At 51.3% G+C, this 14,162-nt stretch overlaps 1 protein-coding gene across 4 annotated transcripts in view; it reads left to right on the top strand.

Moving 5' to 3' along the window:
* The window catches only part of CSPG5 (chondroitin sulfate proteoglycan 5), a 37,937-nt gene extending 31,022 nt beyond the window's left edge, over positions 1-6,915 (top strand). For 2 of the 4 annotated variants that reach the window (XM_053265138.1, XM_053265136.1), the window contains exons 4-5: positions 750-903; positions 6,301-6,915. In XM_053265138.1, coding sequence (XP_053121113.1) covers positions 750-903; positions 6,301-6,462 — 316 coding nt within the window. In that variant the 3' untranslated portion in view covers positions 6,463-6,915. The remainder of the gene's footprint in view (positions 1-749; positions 904-6,300) is intronic. The other 2 variants (XM_053265137.1, XM_053265139.1) reach the window with 2 other exon arrangements.
* Positions 6,916-14,162: the final 7,247 nt, after the last annotated feature.

The following is a 14,162-nucleotide window of genomic DNA, read 5'->3' as shown; positions in this document are numbered from 1 at the left end:
TCCTGCCTGAAACCTTGGGAGAGCCTCTGCCAGTCGGTGTAGAACAATACTGAGCTAGATGGACTAATAGTTTGTGGAAGGACCATAGCTCAGTAGTAGAACATCTGATTTGCATGCAGAAGGTGCCTGGCAGCATCTCCAGGTAGGACACGATTTTTTTTTATAGGAGAAGATTTTTTTTACTGAACCAACAAACTACCAAAGCATACAGTACGTTTCCAAAGCACAATTATATACAAAGTGGTTGTACATGATATATCTACAAAGATTTACACACAAGGATTTGGAAACCCACAAGGTTATGAAGTATATGCAGGTAGTAGTGTAACTCGGGGGTGGGGGATTTCAAGGCACATCAGGTAATCGGGGGGGGGGGTTACGTCCGACGTCCATTTCCACAATTTGTCCCCTTGCTGTTTAGAAGAGATACTCTTGTCTTTTTACACATAACCATACAAACTTTTCCTGAAGAGATTTACTGTCTCATCCGCGTGAAGCCCTGCCTTTAACCATGGAGAGCTGCTGCCAGTCAGTGTAGACCAATACTGAGCTTCCTCGGTTTTGCACGTCAAGCTCCAGGGAGTGCTGGCTCTTGTGGAGACGTGTGTAGTGTGTAGAAGGAATGGCTTGGTTGTGTTTCCCGTCAGCTTCTGATTGTGCTCTCTCTCTCTCTGTCTCTCTCTGTCTCTCTCTCTCTCCCCGCTCCCCACCTCTCCCGGTTTGTTGTCTCTTCTCCTCCCTGCCGGCAGATACCGAACTCCCTCCGAGCTCCACAATGACAACTTCTCGCTGTCCACCATTGCTGAGGGCTCCCACCCAAATGTAAGGAAATTTTGCGACACCCCGTGTAACCTCTCCCCTCATGCCCGTGCATTGGCTTACTATGATAACATTATCTGTCAGGTAACTCGTCTTCTTCACGTCTCCCCCTTCTGCATGCCTCAGCCTCCCCCCCCCGCCTCTCACCCATCCCTCCCTGCCTGCCTGCTTCTGAGCATGCGCGACCCGGTGCTTTGCTGATGCCCACCAGCCCTGGGGACTGAAAGAAGGGTGGGGGGGTCGGGTGGTCCAGGGCAGGGGCGCTGTGGGGGACCTGGAAGAGCTGCTGGGCTCACCCTCCCCTCTCGGTCAGGACATTCAGTTGCAAAATTCAATTGTTAAATTCCACCCAAGAATAATTACACAGGTTTTTATTTCTTTAAGACCTTCAAATTTATTGCATTAAAAACAGATGATAAAACTTGTCAAAACGTTGTTCGAAGCATAATAAAAACAGACGTTTCAGCATCAGACGCCAGCCTGAGTGTTGTTTCTACTTCTTCTTCATCCACCAAAGAAGTAGGAACAACACTCAGGCTGGTATCTGATGCCGAAACGTCTGCTTTTATTATGCTTCTAACAACGCTTTTACAAGTTTTATCATCTGTTTTTATGCAATAAATTTGAAGGTTTTAAAGAAAAACTTGGGAGTCCTTTTTAAATATGCATATTGCATCGTCAGCTTACCAATTTAGACATTTTATTATTACAACAAAATTATGTACCGCTCTTCAACAAAAAGGTTCTCAAAGTGGCTGACAGAGCAAAGAAATAAGCTGGTTGCCTGTCCCCAAAAGACCCGCCATCTGAAACGGAACATGAGGCAGAGGAGAGACAGCCGCAACGGCCCCTGGAGGGATAGTCTCTCAGGCAGCGGTTCCCAGCCGGTGGAGCTCCAGATGTTGCCGGACTACAACTCCCATCATCCTCAGCTCAGTGCATTGTGAGGGGGTGAGGGGAGTTGTAGTCCAGCAACATCTGGAGTGCCACCAGTTGGGAACCGCTGCTCTAGTATGATAATGCCGAAGGCAGAAGCAGCAGAGAGCCGGGTGAGGCCGGGCGCTCCCTCCCCATCATGCTCTGTGCTGGAAGAGGTTGTGGAGGAGGGAGGCACCTGACATGATGTGGGGCTCTGAGCCATTCACTGGGGGGGCCTGTGCTGCATGGGCCGCCCCCTGATGACACCCCTCACACAGGGCGACGTGGGAGCTGCCCGACTGAGTTGTCCCATTGAACCCCACCCGACCTGGTCTAGTCTGAGACTCCGCAGAGGTGGTGATGGTCTGCCTCCCAGTAAACCACAGGCTTTCCCCCATCTTTGGCGACACCAGTGCCCATGAAAGGGACCGTTTCTTCCCACCCTTCCTTCCAGGAGCTTGGGGGAGGTCATACTTGAGTAGGGTACCCTCCCATGCCGTTATCCTCCCAGCAACCCTGTGAGGTAGGCCAGGCTGGCCCAAGGTCCTCAGTGGGCTTCACTGCGTGGGCGTTGTTTCAAGCCTGGGTTTTCCTGTTCAGCAGCCTAACACGGGGGTCCTTGCAACTTTGGGTCCCCAGATGTTGTTGGACTCCAGCTCCCTTCAGCACCACCATCGCCAGCCACAACGGCCAAAAGGCATATGGTTCCTCTTCCTGTCAGAGCTTGCTGGATTCATAGCTGCTGAAATCGCTAGCGCGCTTCACGTGGATGACCCAGACCGAGACAGTGGTGGCAAAACAGGAGGACCTGAGAGGCCAGTTGGCTTCGTCTCTCTGTCTCCTGTACTGTTCTGAGGCTGCTCTTAGGAACAGAAACCAGGACGGCACTTTTGAGTAAGAGGCAGTTCGAGAAAAGCTCTTGGGCATCCCCGTGTCCTGAGGGTGTTCTGTGATGGCAAAGTGTACAACATTCAGAACCCAAAGTCTGGGGGTGATGCGAGTCCAACCGCATCCGGGCTGCAAGGTTGTGAGGACCTCTGATCTAAGCCCTGTCCCCCACGGGCTCTCTTCCACAACCCTGAAGAGCCCACAGCTTTAAATCTGTGGCCAACCCAAAAGTGGGCCAGTGGGAAGAAACCCTGGGTCCCAAGGAGAAGCCCCCAGCGCCAGTGGTCCTGGGCAGCCCCCTGCAAGAATGCTGCATGGCTCTGGAAGCAAGCCATCTTTTCCACCAGAGCTTGTTGGCTTGGCCCTCTGAGCAGAGGATGGGCTTGCCGTTGACCCAGGAGTGGGGAGGGGGTCTTAGCCCAGTACTCTGCTCCTTGCCGGAACAGCACGTGGGCAGCCAGGAGGCCGTTGAACTCCTTGTTTGGGGTTATGGCTTTGAGGATTTAGGAGGACCTAAGGATCTGGTCCATGGGAGGGGAGCTGGTCTTGTGGTAAGGGCAAAGTGTGCCGTCAAGTCAATCTCAACTCCTGGAGCCCATAGACTAGCCCTGTGGTTTTCTTTGGTAGAATACAGGAGGGGTTGACCATGGCCTCCTCCCATGGAGCATGAGATGATGCCTTTCAGCATCTTCCTATAGCGCTGCTGCCCAATATAGTACCAGTGGGGATTTGAACCGGCAACCTTCTGCTTGTTAATCAAGCATTTCCCCACTGCGCCACTTAAGTCTTGTGGTAGCAAGCATGAATTGTCCTGTTTGCTAAGCAGGGTCCATCCTGGTTTGCATTTGAATGGGAGACTACATGTGTGAGCACTGTAAAATATTCCTCTGAGGGGAGGGGGCTGCTTTGGGAAGCTTGCTTGCATGCAGAAGGTTCCAAGTCCCCTCCCTGGCAGCATCTCCAAGAGAGGACTGAGAGAGACTCCTGCCTGCAACTTTGGAGAAGCCGCTGCCAGTCTGTGCAGACAATACTGAGGTGGATTGATCAATGGCCTGACTCGGTATGAAGCAGCTTCCGATGCTCCTATGATGGCCCTGGGCAGCAGCAACTGCTGATTCTTGATTACATAAAGGCCCCTCTGGGGAGTCCCCACTGAGCTTTGTCTTTGTCCCCATCTAGGGCCTGAGCAGAGGGGCTGATCCTTGCTCTCCTGCCTAGATGTCCCTTGCTGAGCCAGGAAAGCTTGGGGAGGGACTGTGGGTCGCCCCATCAACCCCCCCTCCCTTGCCCGGCACTGCTGTTGCTTTGCGCTTGCCTGATCAATGTGTCCCACCCCCACCCCTCCTCCTCCCCCCGCTGGCCTCTCTCCCCACCCTGCTGTGTCCATCCTCACATGGGCCTCGCCCAGCTTGTCTGCCCTGGCGTTTGTCTGTCTGCGTGGGACCGTCCACTCACACGTCTGGCTTGCAGCGGCAGTGCTGATGGGGAATTGGGGGGGGAGGGTTGGAGCTGGAGGGGTGCTGGGCTGCCTTGCTGGCCCCCTGCTCCACTGCTGGGGAGGTGCTGGGGAGAACAACTGGAGAGTGCAAGAGCATGTGCAGAGTGCCAGTAACACTCTGGGGCATGAACAGGCCTCCCAGACTGTGGTCTGAGCCAGCCAGAGTTGTTTGTTTATCTTGTCTGGTCTGAATGTATCTATGGTCATCTCGGTCCACCCAATGCCCTCAGAGCAGTTGACAATGGAATACGAACCATACACATTTACAGTATCAAAATCAGCACCGGAAGCATCGTCAAGACCCCAGTTTTGATTATTAGGTGGACTTCTCTGGAAATGTTTATACATGAGTTTAATCCGTGCACAAATAAGTGCATCTCAGCCACCACAGAAATAAACTTCAGCAGCCCACTTGGTCTTCCAAGGGGTCTCTCTCCAAATCCCTTAAGAAACAAACAAAAAATGTCTTAACCCGGGGTTCCCGATTTTGGGTCCCCTGATGTTGTTGGACTACAACTCCCATCATCCACAGCCACAATGGCTAAAGGCCATGATGATGACTCCCAGCATCTAACATCTGGATATAATCCAACAGCATTTGGGCACACTAAGATATAGATGTTATAACTTTTTAAATTATTATTAGAATGGTTTTTAATAATAATAATAATAATAATAATAATAATAATAATAATAATAATAATAATAATAATAAATTAATAAAGTTCACAAAGTAGTTTACATAACAGAAGGAAGAAGAAACTGAGACAAGTGCCGGAGATCACAGGACTGATACATCAGGTGTTTGGGATTCTGGTTTGTGTCTGAGCCCAATTCAAGGAGCTGCTGATACCCTTCAGAATCCAAAATGATGTAGGATTCGGGTGTTTTAGGTCCCACATTCTCTTGCCTGGTCCTGCCTGGCCACTCAGACTTTCCAGGAAGGCCCTGCTCTGCATCCCACACTAGCTGAAGTTTGGTGAGTCCATGGAACGGAGTCTTCTCTGCTGTGGGGCCCTGCCTCTGGAACTCCCTGCCTCAAGAAGCTGGTTATGGTCCCCTCCCTGATGACATTCCAGCACCTGAGCCAAGGCCACAGCGCTGGGAATCGGAATGACTTCCCTAACAGCAATACTGAATTAGCCCTGCATTGTGTTCGTATCTTCTTACATTTTTGTACTTTTAGAATGTTTTCAAGTGATGTGGAAATGGATGCAGCTCAGAGATAGAGCTCCTGAGTTACGAGCAACTGATGGTCCCAGGTTCAAACCCTGGCAGCATCTCCAGGGAAGTCTGGGAAAGACCCTCCTCCGACTGTATCCCCGGAGAGCCACAGCCAATCTAGACGCCCCTGAGCTCAGCTGACCAAGTGTCTGGCTCAGTATAAGGCAGCTTCCTCTGTTCTGTGCTGGATCCAGTTAAGCAATTTTCTGCCCCGTTGGAATCTCTCTTTGCGGATGGGGCTGCAGCTTGAAGACAGAGCCCCTGGTTTGCTTGCAGAAGGTCCCAGGTTCATTCCCTGGCAGCATCTCCGGGAAGGACTGGGAGAGACTCCTGCCTGGAACCTTGGAGAGAGCAGCTGCCAGTCAGAGTAGACAGTCCTGAACCAGATGGCCCAAGGGAGTGACTCCGTAGAAGGCAGCCTCAAATGATTTATCATTGTTTTAGTGCAAATATTGCAAGCAGCTGTAAGTGCTTCTTAAAATGGAACAGAAAGTGCAGGGACATTAATTTTTAGTGGTATCGTTTGCTCATTTTAATATCCTTTCTTGATTGCATGCTATTTTGAAGGCTTTTGCTGGAAAGCAGCCTACAAATTTAAAATATATAAATTAATTAGCACACTGTTTTGATAAATAAAATAGGAATAACCATTGGGCCTTTTTGCCTGCCCCGTTTGGCAGCTTAATTTATGTGACCATTGCAGTCATACCAACCCTTCCTCCAAAGAGATTCCCGGGACATGTTACCCTCACAACAACCTTGCGAGGTAGGCTACACTGCCAAATGCCAGCTTGCCCAGGCCACCCAGCGCGCTTCAGGGCTTAGCAGGGATTTCGGCGCCGGCCGCCCCCGTCCCAGCCAGCCTTCTGCCGCTGCCCCACACGAGCTCTTTCCCTGCTCATCCTTGCCGCAAGCCTGACTCCTTTTCTCTCCCCAAACCTCCCCCCGTTTAGGACGACCCCAGTGCCCCTCACAAGCTCCAGGACCCCTTGAAATCCTGCCTCAAAGAAGAGGAGCCCTTTAACATCCAGAACTCCATGTCGCCCAAGCTGGACAACGGCAAAGGGGACCCCGAGGACGCCGAGGTGAATTGTCTGCAGAACAACCTGACATGAAGCACCAGGCGGCCGGGTGGTGGGGCGGTGGGGAGTGCCTGGAGAACATTCTCGCAAAAGAGCACGAGAGCCTTTTCCTATTGTACAACGCTCATTCCTTGTCATGGTTGGTTCTGTTTCCTTCCCCGACTTCATAGCATGCTATGGTGTGTTTTGTACAGAAAACAAAAACAAAAAGAAATAATAATCCACAAGAAGACGACTCCAAGTGTCCCTCGATGAATCGTGTGCGTTGGGTTGTTCGGTATGTCCCCGTCTGTATCTTGCCTGGGTTTGCCCCCTCCCCCTCCCCCTCCCCTCCCCTTTCACCACTGTTATTTCTAAACCTTTGCTGTTATTCAACTGACTTTTTGTTTTGGTACTTTTATCCTGCCTTTTTTGAGAAACAAGTTTAAAAATGTGAAAAAAATTAAAGACCTTGAAATTAAAGAAACAACATTTTTTTAAAGTTAAGCCACTGCAGTGTGTCTCTTGCTGGATGTCAGGGCTGCGGGTCAGGCGGGCAAAAGGCTCCCTGGTGCTGAACAGATGGGCCACGATGAGGGGGCCGAGAAAGGCAGGCCTGGAAAAGGATGCAGGTGAGGTGGCAGGTCAGCTGACGAACAGGTGCAGGCAGTCTGGAAACTGTTGGGTCTTCACATGGAAGACAAACTGGCCAGCCTGAGGAGCTGGTATGGCTGAGGAGGTGTATAGTGCCGGTTGAGACTCCCATTGGTCCCGTCTGTTATCTGACCACTGCCGAATCAGTAGCTGCAGTACCGCCTTTGGCCAGTGGCACCGGCGGTGCCCAAGTGCAGCAGGCAACAAAATCGGCCACCCCATTTGCAGGATGTAAAGTAGAGGAGAGGAATATGACATTGGTTGAGGGGGCTGAAGGGAGAAATATTTATTGGTGGCAACAGTGCTCTGGAAACAGTGGTATCCTGGCAGGCAGCTGCCATTTTTCTCCAGAATGCTGCTCAGGAGGGCCTTGTGCCATCACCTGAGATCATAGTTCTGGGAAGGCAATGACGATGGGCAGGCACTGGGCGGGGGGCGGGGGCGGGCGGGGAACACTGCCATGCCTGCAAACAGGTGGTAAGTAAAGTAAAGCGTGCTGTTGAGTCGGTGTCAACTCCTGGCGCCCACAGAGCCCTGTGGTTGTCTTGGGTAGAGTACAGGAGGGGTTGACCATGGCCTCCTCCCGTGTAGTATGAGATGATGATGCCTTTCAGCATCTTCCTGTATCGCTGCTGCCTGATATAGGTGTTTCCCTTAGTCTGGGAAACATGCCAGTGGGGATTTGAACCGGCAACCTTCTGCTTGTTAGTCAAGCCTTTCCCTGCTGTGCCACTTAAGGTGGTCGCCACATGAAATAAGGTGAAGTGGGGGAAATTTCAGAGTCCCAAGAGTTCAAACCAAACTCAGCCTGGAAAAGAGGGTACTAGGGTCTGGGGCTGACAGGTTCAAGACCCACCCACCCACCCTCATGTTTTCCACTACAACGTAGATTATTTTGCCTCTATGGCATTGTAAAGACCTGGAGGGGCCTGAGCCAGACAAAGTGAGGCACACATTGTGACTTGATGGCCCTGGCGTGGCCCTTGCTGAAGCAAAGAGGCTTCTTTTAAGTGGATGATACTCTTCTATTTAGTGTGGGGGCAGAGAGCTGGCCGTATCCATCCCTAGCACAGCATCTCTCTAGTGGCTGTTGCTGGTGTCTGCCTTATGTTTCTTTTCAGATTGTGGGCCCTTTTGGGAACCATCTTAATGAATTAAGCTGTAAACGGCTTTGAGAACGTTTGTTGAGAAGCTCTATAGAAATAGTGTCAGCAGCGCAGCATTTAAGTGGGGCTAACGTTCTCCGGATCCAGATGCCCCATCACAAAACACTTCCCTCTCCAACTGGAAGTGTAGACGTGCATTTCTGTCTTGCATTCTTTGTGTGAACAGAAGTGGCCTTGGGCTTCAGGTGTCGTCCTGTGCTCAAGCACATGCATTGCTATGCAGCTTCCTGAGACCCCCAGTGTCTGTCTGAAAAACCACCCCGCCCCAGGTGCTTGGCCCTTAAGGCTGCATGGAGAGGCTTGAGCCAGCTGTGCTTGGCATCTCGGAGCCAGGCGGACTGCTGAGCCTACTTGTCAGGGGGAGGGGGCTACGCGTCCCTCTTTGCCCCCCTTTCATTCCTAGAAAGACATTTTGCAACACCAGCAGTTTCCACAAATAGGTGTGATTTGCATAGTTTTATGCAGGTAATCTTATTCTGCCTTTCTTGCCGATATTTATTTTGCTTAGTATGGAATTTTGGGAGTGGGGGGGAGGGAAGAAAGGTACCCAGCATGGATGGCATGCTCCTGTGCTGAAACGGCTCGGGCTGAAGCACAGCACGGCTGCACTTCAACTTGCATCATTAAAGGGAAAAGATAAGAAGGCCAGGTGGCACAGACATCCCATAAACCAAAATAACATTTACTTCCATCCTTTGCACTTGCTGACCTCTAGGGAAGCGGGGGTGGGGGTGGGCTGCAGCTGTGGCTGGTCCTTTTCTCCCAGCGCCCTTTTCCTTGCTAATCATTTCTGCATTTGTGCTAAGGTAGCTGTGGTGGTTTCTGTGATGAGCAAGAGAGATGAGCGGATTGAATTGATACCTGGAATGCGTCTATCACAAATTGGGGTGGGGGAGGGAAACCCCTAGAGCATGTGGGACCTCCCAGTCATTGCCATATCCTCTACAGGCTTCCAGATAGCTCAACAGCGATCAGACACGAGATGCAATTTTAATACAGGGCAGCTGGAAGCTGCAGATAATGGGGTGCCAGTTCTTCATAAGCACCAGTTGCACTCACGTCAGGGAGCCAGACCGAAGTCTGTGTGACTCCAAAGCCTTGTTGCTGCTGACAACAAGGTCAGAGCTCATGCGATGGAACAGTCTTCCAAACAAACAAATCTCTTTCAAGCAGAAAGCTAGCCTCTCACGAAGAAAGCGAGTCCCTTTCTCCCGGATGTCTCGTTTTCTATGTGCAGAGAGCTAGAGAAGAGAGCTGGTCTTATGGTCGCAAGCATGAATTGTCCCCTTTGCTAGGCAGAGTCCATCCTGGTTTGCACTCCAATGGGAGGTGACATGTGTGAGCACGGTAAGGGAGGGGGCCGCTCTGGGAAGAGCACCTGCCTGCTTGCATGCAGAAGGTTCCAGGTTCCCTCCCTGGCAGCATCTCCAAGATAAGGCTGAGGGAGAACCTTGGAGAAGCCGCTGCCAGTCTGTGTGGACAATACTGAGCCAGATGGACCAAGGGTCTGACTCACTATAAGGCAGGCAGCTTCCGATGTTCCAAGGCCTAAGAGGAGCACTGGAATCAGGACTCTGGACAGCGCCCTTGTGCTGCTTTTTCTCCTTCTCCTGTCAAGCACCAAACCGGCTTGGCTTCTGCAAGTTGTTGGTGAGTCTACTGAAGCAGGGTCGGTATTTCCTGTTGTGTGTACAGACTAGAACGTGGGTGCAAGGACAAAGCCTTCCAAGCCGCTGGTGCTCCTTGGTGGTCCAATGCCTTTTGCTCAGTCCCCCTCCAGGCATTCACAGTCAGTCTTCTGGGCAGAAACCCAAGTCATCCCCGCTGTGTGCTGTGCAGCTCGAGGCAGACCATCTCCGTGCTGAAGAACGGTTGGAAATGCTGTGCAAGGTAAGTGCTGCTTTCAAGGTTCTTCTTCACACCAAGCAGCCAACCAGCACAACCATCTCCCAGAAGGGTGCCCATGATGTTGCAGGGGGAAACCATCACGGAGAGGCTTGTGGCATTTGGTGGCATCCGTTTCTGTGGGCCAGAGCCTCAAGGCCTCTGACCAGCTGGACCCTAGCCTGCAAATGCTTATGCCATCACAAATGTGTTAGTTTTAAAGATGCCAGAGGACTTTCTGGTGAGAACAATCAGTCCTACAGGGCAATTAAGAGACTAGCAGGATCCAGACAGCTCAAGCAAGTAAACCAAGGTACATATCAGGGTATTGTGAGCAACAGCGTTCCCTCTAAGAGGGAATTCCAGATGTGGTTGACTACAACTCCCATAATTCCCAGCCAAAGGTCATCACAGCTGGGGATGTTGGGAGTTGTCAACAACATCTGGAATTCCCTCTTAGAGGGAAAGGTGGTGAGCAGCCGCAAATTCCCTGTTCTCATAGCCAAGTTGCTGGGTTTCACACGGGTCCCTCATCTGCTTCAAACTGGCTGCAGCCAGCAACGCATCTTGAACCCGGGGTTGGGAAGGGTGTTGGAGAGGATCTAGCCTGCCCACCATCACCCGCCTCTGGCCAGAGGAGCAAATTGCAGACGACCATTCGAGGGCACTTCCTTGTACCAGAGTGGCAGCTTCCTGCCCCTACAAAAGCTCCTGGGCCAGGGCTGTTCACTGGTTTGATGGGCTATAGATTTCCGCCTCTCCCTCTGCCCAGCTGCACCCAACTCCCATCATCCCCAGGCCAAGTGGCGTGGTGATGGGAGTTGTAGGCCGACAGCGGCAAGGGGGCCGAAGTTGAGCAGTCTTGGTCTAACACAAAGAAACCTCAGGTAAAGGAATTCTCCTTTTGCTGAGCCTGCTTTATAGAAGTCATTCTTAGATTGCCAGCTCTTGCAGCCAGAACCCCAGGTCAGTCAAAATGGAGTGCTGGGTTAAAACCAGAATGTTGTGCACACCCTATATATAGTGTATCTGAAGCAGTTTTGAATTGGTTTAACTCCTGGGGTTGGCTTCCTCTCATGTAACTCTAGGAAGCTCGGTTCTGAGAAGCGATTAAACCACCACACCACAAAGGGATGGGGTGAAAATGTGCATCCTTTGCATGTGAGGGATGGAAAGAGGGTGGCAGTGGGTATGGCAGAGAAGCCCATGGTTTGATTGTCTTGCGGGTGATTCCAGCGGGCTAAACCCAGCCTAGCAACAACAACAGGCTTGTGACAAGGAGGTGAAGGATGTCGGGGGTCTCACAGCAGCACAGCTAGGAAGAGGCACATCTGGAATTCTTTGCCATGGGGTGTGGTGCTGGCCACCAGTGTGGATGTCTTTAAAAGGGGCTTAGACAGATTCATGGTGGACAGGTCTATCAATGGCTACTAGTCGGAGGGCTATAGGCCACTTCCAGCCTCTGAGTACCAGTTGCAGGGGAGTAACAGCAGGAGAGAGGGCATGCCCTGCATCTGGTGGGCCACTGTGTGAAACAGGGTGCTGGACTAGATGGGCTTCCTTGGGCCTGATCCAGCAGGGCCGTTCTGATGTTCTTATGAGGCAAACGGACCTTATGACTCTCCTTCTGCTTCCCATGTACAAGGCCAACATTTCTGCTACAGGCTGTCTGCGCTGCTGGTGATTGGAGAGGTACAGCCCCTACCTCTGCAAAAAGTGTGCAAGGGAGCCTACACACAGTTCTTGGGGTACATGTGCCGCTTCCACACAGGTACTTCCAAATGGGTCTGGGAGAGACCTTACTGAGAGACAAAAGGACTCCCCCCAACCCTGGTTGTGTTTGCTGAGAGCAGGCCGTCCGCCTGGGTGTGGGAACGCAAAGGCTGTTGCCTGGCCTTGCCATCCATCACTGCGCTCGCATCCCAGGATGAAGTAAGCCTGGCCTTGGTGAAGAAGGTGCCTCCTCCTCCTCCTCCTCCTCCTCCTGCTGCGAATGGCTCTCCAGGCCTTTGTGAGGCTTCCAGGCATTCCGGCAAGAAGCAACGGTGCGAGGGCAGACAGTTTGACCCATTTCTGTGGCTCCTTCTGGGTCTGGTTGCAGCTTTTTGCTTCTGGGAATCCCACGCCGGTGACTGTGCCAAGGAGGGAAAGCGGGTTGAACGGCCTAGCAGAGGAGGCAGGCACTGCCCTTCCAGTGTGTGTGTTCTCTCTCTCTCTCTCTCACACACACACACACACACAGGAGGGGAGAGAGCAGATTCAAAGGCTTTAGGACAGATTCTGAATCTCTTTCGGCAAAGCCAAATGCAGACCTTTAAGGTGAGCCGAAAGGAGCAGCTAGAGCTACGGTGGTGAGCTGATCCGCTAATTCAGGCAGGGGTTGCCAGTTGTTGGACTACAGTGCCTATCATCTCCAGCCACAATGGCCAAATGGGATGATGGGAGTTGTAATTCAGCAACATCTGGGGACCCTTATTGGCCAAGCCTGAGTTAAGGGGGTGGCGTCGTGTATGTGTTAGACATCGGAAGAGTCCTGCTGGATCAGGCTCAAGGCCTATGAAGTTCAGCATCTGTAAGTGCTATTGCTATATATGCTTCAGATCAGTCAGAAGACTTTTTCCAAACTATTATTTTTATTGTTAAATGTATATACTGCCTTTCATTAAAACAATCCCAAGGCAGTTTATAGCAGAATTTAAAAACAAGATTGTACTAATTTTTAATACAGGTATTTTTTGAAAACTGCAGGTGGTAAGAGCTGTTTTAAAAGAGGCCTGGCCTCTCCTGTCTGGAACAGAATGCCTCTCCTAAGAAGAAGAAAGCTGCTGATAGAGGCATCCTACTCACCGGCTGACAGCTCCTATGATGACATGGAGAATGAAGGTCTCAGGGAAGGAGGACGCTCCTTCCCTCCCTCCGTTATAGCGGCAGACTGCAGCCCCCCCAGCAGGCCTTCTCCCCCCTTCTCCTGCCTGCACAGTTGTGAGAGCTTGTCACAAGCCCGTGACATCTCCGGCTGTGCACTGAGTCGTTTCAATGAGCTGTCCCCCATGACCCCAAGAGTCACTGACAGCTCAGATCTTGGGGTCGTGCGGGACAGCTTGTTGAAAGAGTCCACTCAATGTGCAGCAGCTGTGAAAAAGGCCAATTCCATGCTAGGGATCATTAGGAAGGGGACTGAAAATAAAATAAAATATTATCATGCTCTTATACAAAACGATGGTGTGGCCACACCTGGAGTACTGTCTACAATTCTGGTCCCCACATCCAAAAAGGACATTGTAGAATTTGAAAAGGTGTAGAAGAGGGCAACCAAGATGATCAGGGGCCTGGAGCACCTTCCTTATGAAGCATTTTAGTTTGGAAAAGAGGCAACTACAGAGAGACATGATAGAGGTTTTATAAAATTATGCATTGAGTAGTGTGCACAGAGAGAAATTTTTCTCCCTCTCTCAGAACACTCAAACCAGGGGTTCATCTCATGAAACCTAGGTCATAAAATGTAGAACCAACAAAAGGAAGTGCTTTTTCACACAGTGCATAGATAAATCTACGGAATTCTCTTCCATGGGTTGTGGTGATGGCCACTTGCTTGAATGGCTTTAAGAGGAGCTTAGAGGGATTCATGGAGGACAAGTCTATCAATGGCTAGTAGTCTGAGGGCTATTGGCCACCTCTAGCCTCAGAGGCAAGGAGCATCTAAATACCAGTTGCAGGGAAGCAACAGCAGGAGAGAGGGCATGCCCACATCCACCGCTTCCCTGTGGGCTCCCCAGAGGCATCTGGTGGGCCACTGTGGGAAACAAGATGCTGAACTTCATAGGCCTTGAGCCTGATCCAGCAGGACTCTTCCGATGTCTAACACATACTCGACAGCACCCCCTTAACTCAGGCTTGGCCAATAATATTTTCTGGGTGGAGATGGCTTGGCGTGCCATCACTGCCCCAGACAATCCACGCCCCCGCCCCCTGTCCCACAGGGGCTGTTGAGTTTTTAAACAAGTCAGAGTCCAGATTTTTGGCATTGTGTCTGCTTTGGCCCGTCAATAG

The sequence above is a fragment of the Hemicordylus capensis genome, chromosome 6, assembly GCF_027244095.1.
Source record: "Hemicordylus capensis ecotype Gifberg chromosome 6, rHemCap1.1.pri, whole genome shotgun sequence".
Classification (NCBI taxonomy): domain Eukaryota; kingdom Metazoa; phylum Chordata; class Lepidosauria; order Squamata; family Cordylidae; genus Hemicordylus; species Hemicordylus capensis.
The sequence above is the reverse complement of the archived record's forward strand: the minus strand, read 5'-3'. Positions and strand labels throughout refer to the sequence as shown.